Source organism: Coregonus clupeaformis, chromosome 17, assembly GCF_020615455.1.
Source record: "Coregonus clupeaformis isolate EN_2021a chromosome 17, ASM2061545v1, whole genome shotgun sequence".
Taxonomy (NCBI): domain Eukaryota; kingdom Metazoa; phylum Chordata; class Actinopteri; order Salmoniformes; family Salmonidae; genus Coregonus; species Coregonus clupeaformis.
The window spans coordinates 73140178-73154706 of NC_059208.1; the positions used below are offsets into that span (position 1 = coordinate 73140178).

General features: G+C 46.2%; 1 protein-coding gene across 1 annotated transcript in view; it reads left to right on the forward strand.

Moving 5' to 3' along the window:
* Positions 1–13467, forward strand: part of LOC121532778 (thromboxane A2 receptor-like) — a 35787-nt gene extending 22320 nt beyond the window's left edge. The window contains exon 3 of the mRNA XM_041838574.1: positions 13142–13467. Within this exon, the coding sequence (XP_041694508.1) occupies positions 13142–13303 (162 nt within the window). The 3' untranslated portion in view covers positions 13304–13467. The remainder of the gene's footprint in view (positions 1–13141) is intronic.
* The last annotated feature ends 1062 nt before the right edge of the window (positions 13468–14529 follow it).

Below are 14529 nucleotides of genomic sequence, written 5' to 3' on the forward strand. Positions count from 1 at the left end.
GAGAGGTTGGAGTCTGTTTGATTGAGTGTGTGGACAGGTGTCTTTTATACAGGTAACGAGTTCAAACAGGTGCAGTTAATACAGGTAATGAGTGGAGAACAGGAGGGCTTCTTAAAGAAAAACTAACAGGTCTGTGAGAGCCGGAATTCTTACTGGTTGGTAGGTGATCAAATACTTATGTCATGCAATAAAATGCAAATTAATTACTTAAAAATCATACAATGTGATTTTCTGGATTTTTGTTTTAGATTCCGTCTCTCACAGTTGAAGTGTACCTATGATAAAAATTACAGACCTCTACATGCTTTGTAAGTAGGAAAACCTGCAAAATAGGCGGTGTATCAAATACTTGTTCTCCCCACTGTATATATATATATACAGTGAGGGAAAAAAGTATTTGATCCCCTGCTGATTTTGTACGTTTGCCCACTGACAAAGAAATGATCAGTCTATAATTTTAATGGTAGGTTTATTTGAACAGTGAGAGACAGAACAACAACAACAAAAATCCAGAAAAACGCATGTCAAAAATGTTATAAATTGATTTGCATTTTAATGAGGGAAATAAGTATTTGACCCCCTCTCAATCAGAAAGATTTCTGGCTCCCAGGTGTCTTTTATACAGATAACGAGCTGAGATTAGGAGCACACTCAATCAATCAATCAGATTCCAAACTCTCCACCATGGCCAAGACCAAAGAGCTCACCAAGGATGTCAGGGACAAGATTGTAGACCTACACAAGGCTGGAATGGGCTACAAGACCATCGCCAAGCAGCTTGGTGAGAAGGTGACAACAGTTGGTGCGATTATTCTATAACTGTCAATCTTCCTCGGCCTGGGGCTCCATGCAAGATCTCACCTCGTGGAGTTGCAATGATCATGAGAACGGTGAGGAATCAGCCCAGAACTACACGGGAGGATCTTGTCAATGATCTCAAGGCAGCTGGGACCATAGTCACTACGCCGTGAAGGACTGAAATCCTGCAGAGCCCGCAAGGTCCCCCTGCTCAAGAAAGCACATATACATGCCCGTCTGAAGTTTGCCAATGAACATCTGAATGATTCAGAGGAGAACTGGGTGAAAGTGTTGTGGTCAGACCAAAATGGAGCTCTTTGGCATCAACTCAACTCGCCGTGTTTGGAGGAGGAGGAATGCTGCCTATGACCCCAAGAACACCATCCCCACCGTCAAACATGGAGGTGGAAACATTATGCTTTGGGGTGTTTCTCTGCCAAGGGGACAGGACAACTTCACCGCATCAAAGGGACGATGGACGGGGCCATGTACCGTCAAATCTTGGGTGAGAACCTCCTTCCCTCAGCCAAGGCATTGAAAATGGGTTGTGGATGGGTATTCCAGCATGACAATGACCCAAAACACACGGCCAAGGCAACAAAGGAGTGGCTCAAGAAGAAGCACATTAAGGTCCTGGAGTGGCCTAGCCAGTCTCCAGACCTTAATCCCATAGCAAATCTGTGGAGGGAGCTGAAGGTTCGAGTTGCCAAACGTCAGCCTCGAAACCTTAACGACTTGGAATCTGCAAAGAGGAGTGGGACAAAATCCCTCCTGAGATGTGTGCAAACCTGGTGGCCAACTACAAGAAACATCTGACATTTTTACATTGACATTTTAGCAGATGCTCTTATCCAGAACGACTTACAGGAGCAATTAGGGTTAAGTGCCTTGCTCAAGGGCACATCGACAGATTTTTCACCTAGTCGGCTCAGGGATTAGAACCAGCGACCTTTCAGTTACTGGCACAACACTCTTAACCACTAAGCTACCTGCCGCCCTCTGTGATTGCCAACAAGGGTTTTGCCACCAAGTACTAAGTCATATTTTGCAGAGGGGTCAAATACTTATTTCCCTCATTAAAATGCAAATCAATTTATAACATTTTTGACATGCGTTTTTCTGGATTTTTGTTGTTGTTATTCTGTCTCTCACTGTTCAAATAAACCTACCATTAAAATTATAGACTGATCATTTCTTTGTCAGTGGGCAAACGTACAAAATCAGCAGGGGATCAAATACTTTTTTCCCTCACTGCATATATATGCGAGAAAAAAATATATATGGGGGGATTGGAAGTGATGCAGACAATTACATTGATTGAAGTTACAATCTATCTGCAATATTAAAGCTGATCTATCCCCTATAAAAAAAAATCAAAAAATTAATAATAATAATACTGAGCTCCTATGGGCCGTACTCCTCCCAGTCCACCAGGTACTGGAGCCGACCCCCACGACGTCGGGAGTCCAGGAGGAACCTGATGGCATAGGAGGGAAACATGGAAAGAGGGTGAGATCCGGCAGTTGGTGGGAAGTTGTAAGCGATAAGTTACATCATTGACCCTCCGGAGGACCTTGAAGGGCCCCACAAACCGGGGGCTCAGCTTCCGGCAGGGCAGGCGGAGTGGGAGGTTCCTGGTGGAGAGCCAGATGTGATCACTAGGATGGAACACGGGAGCCTCACTGTGGTGGCGATCCACTTGCTCCTTCTGACAGTGGACGGCATGCTGGAGCCTCAAGTGGGCAGCGTTCCAATCCTCCTTTGCGCGCCGGAACCACTCGTCCACCGCAGGGGCCTCGGTCTGGCTCGGGGTCCACGGAACCAGGGCCGGCTGACACTCCAGGACGCACTGGAAGGGAGTAAGCCCGGTGGAGGAGTGCCTCAGCGACCTGGAGAGCGGTAAGGAGACCAGAGAGAGGGATAAAAAGGCAGGATTTAGAGAATCTGTCCACAACAACCATAATAGTGGTGAAACCATCAGATGGAAGGAGATCAGTAACGAAATCTATGGACAGATTGGACCAAGGCCGCTGAAGCACGGAAAGGGGAAGGAGTTTCCCTGCTGGAGCATGCCGGGGAGATTTTGTTTTGGCACATACGGAGCATGAATTGACATAGCGGGCGACATCCTGTGCCAAGGTGGGCCACCAGTACTTTGCAGAGATGGATTGAATGATGCGGGTGATACCTGGGTGTCCAGCAGTGAGGGATGTGTGTGCCCATGTCAACAGCCAATCCCTCACTCCCGTGGGGACGTAGATGCGCTCAGGAGGGCAAGTACCAGGTTCCCTTGAGGGACTGGCGGATGTCCACATCTACGTCCCAAAACACTGGGCCAACAATACGGGAGGGAGGACTGATGGGCTGGAGGGCACTCACAGTACTCTCAACCGACGTGAAACCACAAGGTAAGAGGAGGCAGGTCTTCCAGCATCCTGGTGCCCTGGTAGTGATTTTCATCCTCGACCTTTTCCGGGCTTGGACCAGAAAAGGAGAGGAGATCGGGTATGAGGTGATGTTCAGGGAGGAGACGAGGGTCTGGTTGATGAAATTCCCTGTGGCACCGGAGTCCACTAGAGCTGTAGAGACAACACCTGAGGGACAGCCAACCAGTGAAATGGAAACCAGGAAGGGTTTGGTGGAAAACGATGAAGAAAGAATACTCACGCCTACCCTGGGAGATGGATGATCACGGGGCCATCCCTCTGCCCTAGTGGACCTTGGGTTGGGATGCACCGGACAATGCTGGAGCTGGTGCCCCTCCTGGCCACAATAGGAATACAGCCCCAGCTGTCTCCGGCAATGCCGCTCTGCCGTGGAGAGGTGTGTGACCCCTATCTCCATGGGTTCAGGCTCTGCCTCAGGACGGCCAAAGGAGGAGGGTGAGGGGCGAAGGAGGTGCCGGCGCTCCTGATGGAGGTTTTCCAGACGGATGGCCATCGCGATGACTGCATCCAAGGAAAGGTTATCGTCCCGGCACACCAACTCCATCTGGACCTCCTCGCGCAGTCCTCTACGGAATAGGGTGCAGAGCGCCGGTTCGTTCCATCCGCTGGAGGCTGCCACGGTCCGGAAGGTGAGGGCGTACTCCACAGCGGTCTGGGCACCCTACCGGAGTTGGAATAGTCGCTCACCTCCCTCTCTGCCCTCCGGTGGATGGTCGAAGATCGCCCTGAACAGAGCCATGAACCACTCGCATGAACCCAACTCTTCCTCTCCTCTCTCCCAGACGGCTGTAGCCCACTCCAACACCCACCCGGTCAGTAGGGAAATGACCGTGGCAACCTTGGACCTCTCGGTGGTGGGGGCTCCCGTCTGATGGACGAAATAGAGGGAGCACTGGAGTCCCATCATACTTGTCGGGGAGGGACAGTCGGGCATCACCTCCCTGGGAGGACTGCTGGGTAGGCTGGGGGGGCTGGCTCGCTGGGACGACTCGAGGTAAAAGGCCCTCCGCTAGTTGTAGGTGAATCCTCTTAGGTGGTGTTGAGGCGGTGGAGGACACGGAGGACCTCATCCATAGCCGCACTCAGTCGCGCCAGCTGATTGTGATGTTGACGGAGTATGTGTCCCTGTTCACCGACCGCCTGGGAGATGTCTTTATCTTCTGCTGCTTCCATAATTTGTGAGGCAGTATTCTGTCACGTATACGCCAGGAGTCAGGAAGCAGGTGAGTTTAATAATGAAGAATGCAGTTAAACAAAACATGAGAAGCATATAGACCGTGAAGGAAAACAAACCAATACTGCCTGATGACTGAAGCTACTGAGGGCTAAATAAAGGGAATGTAATCAAGGTGATGATGAAGTCCAGGTGTGCGTAATGATGGGGAGCAGGTGTGCGTAATGATGGGGAGCAGGTGTGTGTAATGAAGATTGCCAGGGCCGGTGGTTAGTCGCCTGGTGACGTCGAGCGCCGGAGCGGGGGACGGGAGTAGGCGTGACAGCACCACAATGTAAGTTACTTGAATCTGGCTTATTGTGAGGTCAATAACTCTGATAAATACATAATGGACAAGAAACATATTGTTTTAAATAAAATAAATTATAGTAGTAGCGAGTTATCAAAGTTGACCTCCGGTCCTCCTTCTCATATTTGTGCTCTCCTTCTCAAACTGAACAGAACATAGGCTATAGGTGAGATAGTGACTTTTTTGGACTAGGCCTAATCAGAAGAAGCCTTTGACTCTCCTCATGAGCTGACACCGTAGGCCTGCACAGCACAGCCATTGGTTAGGCAGCACACAAAAAAGCTTTTGATCAGCAAGAGCAATATCCATTGCAGTGTTTATTGCAGCCTAGTTGTATTTACACCATCCCAGCAGCTATCTTAGAAATATACATTTGCTCTGTGCTTCTCCGAGCATGCACTTCGTAGCCTATAGCTTATAGGCTATGGATCATTTGGTTGAGACCACACTAAATAGCCTACAGGCGCACTTGATATTGCATGCCCAGCGGATAATCAGAGATGAGGGGCGGCATTGGGCACACATCGATATAAAGCCTAATAAGCAACTAATTCTAAGACACTGAGAAATATTGAAATTTCATCAATTATAAATTACATGACCCTCCCCTGGACTAGATTTGAACAATACTAAACCCAACCCCTTGACTGAGATTAAAAAAGCATGACCCTCCCCCATTTTCCTCCAGGTAACCATTCTGCACATTTCGATCCATCCCGTAGATAACAGGCCTCATTGTCAAAATCCCGAAGTATCCCTTTAAGTAGCTGGGAGGCCAAAAACCACATCCACTCACATCACAGCCTCAATATGTAGTTGTATGAAGATGCTACTATTCCCCCCACCCCTGCTTCTTTGTGTGTTCTGTAACACTTTATTTTGAAACTCGATACACTGTATACATTTGAGCAACTGTACATAAATCTACAGTGTACCTACCATCAAAATAAAGTGTTACTATAATATTGATTTTGTGGCGCCTAGAAAATAATCTAGGGGAAACACTGACAGTCTTTTCAAATAATCTAGGGGAAACACTGACAGTTTTTTCCCTAGATTATTTTCTGTGCCACCAAATCAATCCAATCAATCTGCAATTGAAGCCTAATTATTTTAGGAAGGGAGGAAAAGAGTTAGGTGGGGAAATGGATATAATGGTATGGGAACTCTGTCATATGTTCTTCAGCACAACTGGAGCCCCTTATCCAGTCTAACCTGATGTGCGCTTGACTGGCCTGCACAGATATACATTTTATTAGGTACACCACCCAGTTCACGAAAATGGTTCGCTCCTACAGACAGTGGTCACGTAGCCATGGCTTGCTATATAAAGCAGGCAGACAGGCATTGAAAGGCATTCAGTTACTGTTCAATTGAACGTTAGAATGGGGAAAACTAGTGACCTAAGAGACTTTGAGCGTGCTATGATTGTAGGTGCCAGGCGCGCCAGTTCCAGTATCTCAGAAATGGCCGGCCTCCTGGGCTTTTCACGCACGACAGTGTCTAGGGTTTACAGAGAATGGTGCGACAAACAAAAAACATTCAGTCAGCGGCAGTCCTGTAGGCAAAAACAGCTCGTTAATGAGAGGTCGAAGTAGAATGGCAAGAATCGTGCAACCTAACATGCGGGCCACAAACAGGAAAATAACAGCAAAGTGCAACAGTGGTGTGCAGAACGGCATCTCGGAACTCACAACTCGTCGGTCCACAACACAATGCCACAGATATAAAGTTTTGAGGGAGTGTGCAATTGGCATGCTGACTGCAGGAATGTCCACCAGAGCTGTTGCCAGATAATTTAATGTTAATTTCTCTACCATAAGCCGCCTCCAATATCGTTTTAGAGAAATTGGCAGTACGTCCAACCGGCCTCACATCCGCAGACCACGTGTAACCACGCCAGCCGAGGGCCTCCACATCCATCTTCTTTAACTGCGGGATCGTCTGAGATCAGCCACCCAGACAGCTGATGAAACTGTGGGTTTGCACAACCGAAGAATTTCTGCACAAACTGTCAGAACGTCTCAGGGAAGCTCACTTGTGTGCTCATCGTCCTCACCAGGGTCTTGACCTGACTGCAGTTCGGCGTCTTAACTGACTTCAGGCAAATGCTCACCTTTGATGGCCACTTGGACGCTGGAGAAGTGTGTTCTTCACAGATGAATCCCGGTTTCAACTGTACCAGGCAGATGGTGTCGTGTGGACAAGCGGTTTGCTGATGTCAACGTTGTGAACAGAGTGCCCCATGGTGGCGGTGGGGATATGGTATGGGCAGGTAAAAGCTACGGACAATGAACACAATTGCATTTTATTGATGGCAATTTGAATGCACAGAGATACCATGACGATATTTTTTTGTTTTGTCATTTAGCAGACGCTCTTATCCAGAGCGACTTACAGGAGCAATTAGGGTTAAGTGCTTTGCTCAAGGGCACATCGACAGATTTTTCACCTACTCGGCTCGGGGATTAGAACCAGCAACCTTTCGGTTACTTGCACTACGCTCTTAACCACTAAGCTACCTGCCTCCCCTCCTGAGGCCCATTGTCGTGCCATTAATCTGCCGCCATCACCTCATGTTTCAGCATGGTAATGCATGGCCCCATGTTGGAAGGATCTGTACACAATTCCTTGAAGCTGAAAATGTCCCAGTTCTTCCATGGCCTGCATACTCACCAGACATGTCACCCATTGAGCACGTTTAGGATGCACTGGATCGACGTGTACGTCAGCGTGTTCCAGTTCCCGCCAATATCCAGCAACTTCGTACAGCCATTGAAGAGTGGGACAACATTCTGTGGTGTTGTGGTGCTATATTCTTTCCATTTTTTAATTATGGATTTAATGGTGCTCCGTGGGATGTTCAAAGTTTCAGATATATTTGTATATCCCAACCCTGATCTGTACTGTAATTTTTTTAAACAAGTTATTTTTTTCATTTCACTTCACCAATTTGGACTATTTTGTGTGTGTCCATTACATGAAATCCAAATAAAAATATATTTAAATTACAGGTTGTAATGCAACAAAATAGGAAAAACGCCAAGGGGGATGAATACTTTTGCAAGGCACTGTACTTCAGATGCACCTATGGTTGTCTGAGATGGGATTCTCCTTTCTTCCCACCTTGTGTCTTTAGTCGAAGTTCTAGACTACTTTACATGTCCAGCTGCAGACTGCCAATGCTTTTTGGTCTAGTGAGTTTATCTTCTTCACCTCGTGTAGAGATTCAAAGTTCTAACCATTTTCAGCCGTGTAGCCACAGCTTTCTGGTCTAACCATTTTGTAATGTTTAGCTCACGCTTCACATCTGCTGGTCTTTCTGGTCCAACCATTGTAAACGTGCAGTCACCACTCTCACGTTTTCTGGTCCAATTTACATTTCGTTACCAAGGCTTTTATCCTGGGGTAAAAAGGGGGTGTTCCATCACGCCGAGACAATGTCTGTGCTCACTTGGGCCTGGTTACTGACAGGGCAATAGTTCTAATGAGAAAACAATGATCTCATTAGAAGGCTAAAATCACATTGCTATCGTAACCAAAATACTCTCATACTTAATCATATATTTTATACAACATTTAGAAGTAAACTTGACAAATAGAATGCGTACCCTTTCCGAGTTAGTTATTTCGTTATACCATCCTTAATGACATCACAAAATAATAAATAATATGACATGATTATTCTTTAGATCCCCACTGACCATTCCAAACATTTGGATATCAGAAATAATGTTCCAATGTTCAATCTTTTGATGTTAGAGTTTTTAGGCGGGCCACACTCTCTCTAGACAAAGGCATTCCTTTGGTGGAGACTAAAAGGCAGAGAGAGAAAGTTCTCTCTAAATTTATGACCCAGTGTTAAGGTGTCAAGACCGGCACAGCCCCCCTTTCCCTCTTCTGTGGGAGAGAGGGGGTCTGGCTATCTTCAAACATTTGCCTAGCTGATGGGTCCTTTGATCCACTGTCAAGAGAGTCATGACAGCACTTACCAGGCAATATTGTTTATGTTTCCATGTTTAGACACTTTTCTTGTTTTGTATTATGGTTTAGCCAATGCTCCATCGGGGTTCCAGGCATTCGTGAACGAGGTGTTTCGGGACATGTTTGGGCGCCAGGTGGTCGTGTATATCGACGACATCCTGATCTACACAGCCACCTTGGAGGAGCACATCGCCCACGTCCGGGTAGTCCTGGGACGCCTCCTGAAGAACCATCTGTATGTGAAAGCGGAAAAGTGCCAGTTCCATCAGGTTGCCCTCTCCTTCTTGGGATATCGGATCAGCCCACAGGGAGTGGTTATGGAGGAAAGGAAGATAGATGCGGTCAGGTCATGGCCAGTCCCAACCATCATAAATGGACTACAATGGTTTTTGGAGTTTGCCAACTTTTGCCGCCGCTTCATCAGGAACTTCAGTTCCATCGCCTCTCCTCTCACCTCTCTCCTGAAAGGTGGTCCCCGTAAGTTGGCGTGGAATCCTGCTGCTGATAAGGCCTTCCGCCTGCTGAAGGGGCGTTTCACCTCTGCCCCATTGCTGAAACACCCAGCCCCTACGCTGCCCTTTGTGGTGGAGGTGGATGCCTCAGAAGTGGACGTGGGGGCCGTCCTGTCACAACATCAAGGTAATCCACAAAAACTGTATCCATGTGCATACTACTCTAAAAAACTGTCCCGTGCAGAGAGGAACTATGACGTCGGTGATCGTGAGCTCCTGGCAGTGAAGTTGGCATTAGAGGAGTGGAGACACTGGCTGGACGGCGCCACGGACCCATTTCTCATCCTCACCGACCATCGGAACTTGGAATACATACGGACAGCGAGGTGGCTGAACCCGCGGCAAGCAAGGTGGGCCCTTTTCTTTACTAGATTCAACTTCACGTTGTCATACTGGCCAGGTTCAAAGAACATGAAAGCCGATGCCCTGTCCCAACTCCACGATTTGAGAGAGGTTCCTGTCCTGAGTGGTCCCATCATACCGCCCTCCCGAATCGTTGCCCTCGTGCTCTGGGACGTAGACGTGGACATCCGCAAGGCTCTGGAGAGGGAACCCACACCGGCTACCTGTCCTCCGGAGTGCTCCTACGTTCTCACGGAGGTAAGGGACCAGCGTTTGACCTGGGCACACACATCCCTTGTCACTGGACACCCAGGTATCACCCGCACCACTCAATCCATCTCCATTAAGTACTGGTGGCCCACCTTGACGCAGTTCGTCTCCCGCTACGTCAACTCCTGCTCCGTATGTGCCCAAACCAAGTCTCACGTCCACCCCCGCTCCCCCTCTCCGGCGCTCGACGTCGCCGGTCTACTAACCATGGGTCCTGGCAACCCATCCTTACGCACACCTGGCTGCCTTCATTACGCACACCTGCGCCTCATTAGGCACACCTGGACTCCATCACATCCCTGATTACTTCCACTTTTTATAGCACTCCGTTGTTATCACCCAGCAGGCAATATTGTTTATGTTTCCATGTTTACATGCTTTTCTTGTTTTGTATCATTCAATGTTCTTCGTCATTAAACTCACTATCTGCACTTGCTTCCTGACTCCCTGCGTAGATTGGGGAATAATTAATGTATTTCAATTGACTGATTTCCTTATATGAACTGTAAAATCGTGGAAATTGTTGCATGTTGCGTTTGTATTTTTGTTCAGTGTAATAACTTCAACATGGGATATTCAATGTCTGCTTTTTTTTTACCCACCTACCAATAGGTGCCCTCCTTTGCGATGCATTGGAAAACCTCCATGATCTTTGTGGTTGAATCTGTGTTTGAAATTCACTGCTCGACTGAAGGACCTTAAAGATAATTGTATGTGCGGGGTACTGAGATTAGGTAGTCATTAAAAAATCATGTTAAACACTATTATTGTACACAGAGTGAGTCCATCCTTGCCATAACAAAGGGGTTGAATACTTATTGACTCAAGACATTTCAGCATTTAATTTGTAATTAATTTGTAAAAACATTTTTTTTAAATAACATAATTCCTCTTTGACATTATGGGGTATTGTGTGTAGGCCAGTGAAACAAAAACCTAAATGTAATCAATTTTAAATTCAAGCTGTATCACAACAAAATGTGGAAAAAGTCAAGGGGTGTGAATACCTTCTAAAGGCACTGTATATACTGTAAAAGTATGTGGACACCCCTTCAAATTCAGGTGTGTCTGAAATCGACCACATAGCCATGCAATCTCCATAGACAAACATTGGCAGTAGAATAGCCTGTACTGAAGAGCTCAGTGACTTTCAACGTGGCACTGTCATAGGACACCACCTTTCCAACAAGTCAGTTCATCAAATTTCTGCCCTGCTAGAGCTGCCCCGGTCAACTGTAAGTGCTGTTATTGTGAAGTGGAAACATCTAGGAGCAACAACGGTTCAGCCGCGAAGTAGTAGCCCACACAAGCTCACAGAACGGGACCACCGAGTGCTGAAGCGCTTTGTGTGTAAAAATCCTCTGTCCTCGGTTGCAACACTCACTACCGAGTTCCAATCTCCCTCTGGAAGCAACGTCAGTTTCCATGGCCGAGCAGCCGCACACAAGCCTAAGATCACCATGTGCAATGCCTAGCGTCGGCTGTAGAGGTTTAAAGCTCGCCGCCATTGGACTCTGGAGCAGTGAAAACGGAGTGATGAATCACGCTTCAGCATCTGGCAGTCCGACAGACGAATCTGGGTTTCGCGGATGCCAGGAGAACGCTACCTACCCCAATGCATAGTGCCAACTGTAATGTTTGGTGGAGGAGGAATAATGGTCTTGGGCTGTTTTTCATGGTTCGGGCTAGGCCCCTTAGTTCCAGTCAAGGGAAATCTTAACGATACAGCATACAATTACATTCTAGACGATTCTTTGCTTCCAACTTTGTGGCAACAGTTTGGGGAAGGCCCTTTCCTGTTTAAGCATGACAATGCCCCCATGCACAAAGCGAGGTGCATACATAAATGGTGTTGAGATCGGTGTGGAAGAACTTGACTGGCGTGCACAGAGCCCTGACCTCAACCCCATCGAACGATGGGATGAATTGGAATGCCGACTGCGAGCCAGACCTAATCGCCCATCATCAGGGCCCGACCTCACTAATGCTCTTGTGGCTGAATGGAAGCAAGTCAGCAATGTTCCAACATCTAGTGGAAAGCCTTCCCAGAAGAGTGGGCTGTTATAGCAGCAAAGGGAGGACCAACTCCATATTAATGTCCATGATTTTTTAATGAGATGGTCGACGAGCAAGTGTCCACATTCTTTTGGTCATGTAGTGTACCATGCTCAGATTCCCAATGATGTCTCAGATTTACTTTTGACCATGTGTATATATATTTATTTATTTATTTAAAATTATATATATTTTTTTAAATCTATGGGCATGCTGCTTCTGACCGCATTGACTCACTGGCTGCCAGCTGCAGTTCTGAGACACTAAATCACTGTGGGCCTGTTATTTTTTTGACATTCAGATGTAGGATCTTAATGTGATCACTCTGTAGTTGCTAAGAATGTTCCTGCACAGCAGGAAATGCAAACTTGTAGTGTATTCAAGGTTTAAAAAGGCTTTTAAAGTTTGTAATTTCCACTTTAAAATGTCAGACTTGATTTGCCAGAACGAAAAATGTATCAACCCATTAAAAAAATAATTCTCCATTATTTATAATACACATAATAATTCACATTTCCTGTTGCTGGAGGATTATTTTCCTGCTGTAGCAAACTGGCTCAAATTAAGATGCATCTGGAAAACGCTAATTATTTGCTGAACACAAGTGCATATGTAATTCCTGAGGAGTAGAGCTTGTTAGCATCCCTAGCTGCTCCCAAAAGAGAGTGTTGTTGCCCTGGCGCTAATGGGACCAGTAATAAGGCTAGAGGCATGCCTATATGAGAGAATGATTGCTCTGTGATTCTCAGGACCACAGAGGCCCGGTCCAAATTAGCCCAGCCATGTACTCCCTGGGTGGAACGAGTCCCAGTCTCAGACATCTGTTTGTGTGTGTGTGTGTGTGTGCGCGTGTGAATGTGTGTTTGTGTGAAGGCCCAAGCTGCTGCACTTGTGTGTTCAAACTACTGATGACAACTCTCGCTCTTCCTTTCACTTCCTCTGTTCCTCTATCTGTTGTTCTTATTTTTCCTCCTCTTTCTCATTGTCTGTCTGTCTGTAAATGGTTTGTGTCTTTCCTTCTCTCTCTTTCCTTATTCTGTCCTTTTCTCTCTATGTATCTCCATATCCATCTCGCTCATCCTTTTCCATCTTTCTCTATCTGTCCTTCTATCTCTTTCCCTATTACTTTATTTTCTTTCTGTCTCTCTATCTACCTCTCTCTCCTGCACCCATCCCTCCTCTCCTCCCTCCTTCCCCTTACACTCCACAGGTGTTTATTACAAAGACTGTGTTGTCGGGGAGCTCACTCCAGATCCGCTACCTGCTGCTCTTCATCCGCTTCGCCACCTGGAACCAAATCCTGGACCCCTGGGTGTACATCCTGTTTCGCTGCGCCATCCTCAAGCGCCTCTACCCCCGCTGGGACTGGTAGAGGCTGCCGGCTCACCCGTGCCTCCCTGGGCAGCGACCTGCTGGGGGGCGGCGATGGGGGTGTGACGGTCAAAGAGGAAGGCAAACCCCAGTCGTTTAATTAAGGATTGGACCCTTTTTTTCAATTTTCGCCTAAAATGACATACCCAAATCTAACTGCCTGTAGCTCAGGACCTGAAGCAAGGATATGCATATTCTTGATATCATTTGAAAGGAAACACTTAGAAGTTTGTGGAAATGTGAAATTAATGTAGGAGAATATAACACATTAGATCTGGTAAAAGATAATACAAACAAAAAAACATGCGTTTTCTATTTCTTTGTTGCATCTTCTTGGAAATGCAAGAGAAAGGCCAGACAGTGATGTAGGATTCTAGATGTAATTTGGAAGTTGTCCACCAGATGACAGCAGTGTGTGTGCAATGTTTCAGACTGATCCAGTGAAGAATTACATCACTACACAATATTTTGTATGAAGTCTGCCAGGAGTTTTCCCAAATGTGCCGAATTGGTTTTCAATACATAACTATAGAGAACATACAAAAATGCTATGGTAATACAAAATGTAAGTTTGCACACTCCCAGGAATGTCATAAATTATGGATCATTAGCTTCCCTACAGAAAATACACTAACCTTCACACATCTAGATGGCCGGGCGGGGTGGGTGTGGAGTCAGAGGTCAAACTGTAGAACCCAGTTCCTACATTTGAATATAAAATAGATTTTTCAAACAAAACTACACTACATTTTATCTCTGGGACCCTCAGGATGACAAATCAGAGCAAGACTACTGAATGTAAGTACATTATTTACAGTGAGGGAAAAAAAGTATTTGATCCTCTGCTGATTTTGTACGTTTGCCCACTAACAAAGAAATGATCAGTCTATAATTGTAATGGTACAGTAGGTTTATTTGAACAGTGAGAGAGAATAACAACAAAAAAATCCAGAAAAACGCATGTCAAAAATGTTATGAATTGATTTGCATTTTAATGAGGGAAATACGTATTTGACCCATCTGAAAAACATGACTTAGTACTTGGTGGCAAAACCCTTGTTGGCAATCACAATCATATTTTTGCTAATTTATTAAAAATAAAAAACAGAAATACCTTATTTACATAAGTATTCAGACCCTTTGCTATGAGCTCAGGTGCATCCTGTTTCCATTGATTACCCTTGATGTTTCTTCAACTTCATTGGAGTTCACCTGTGGTAAATTAAA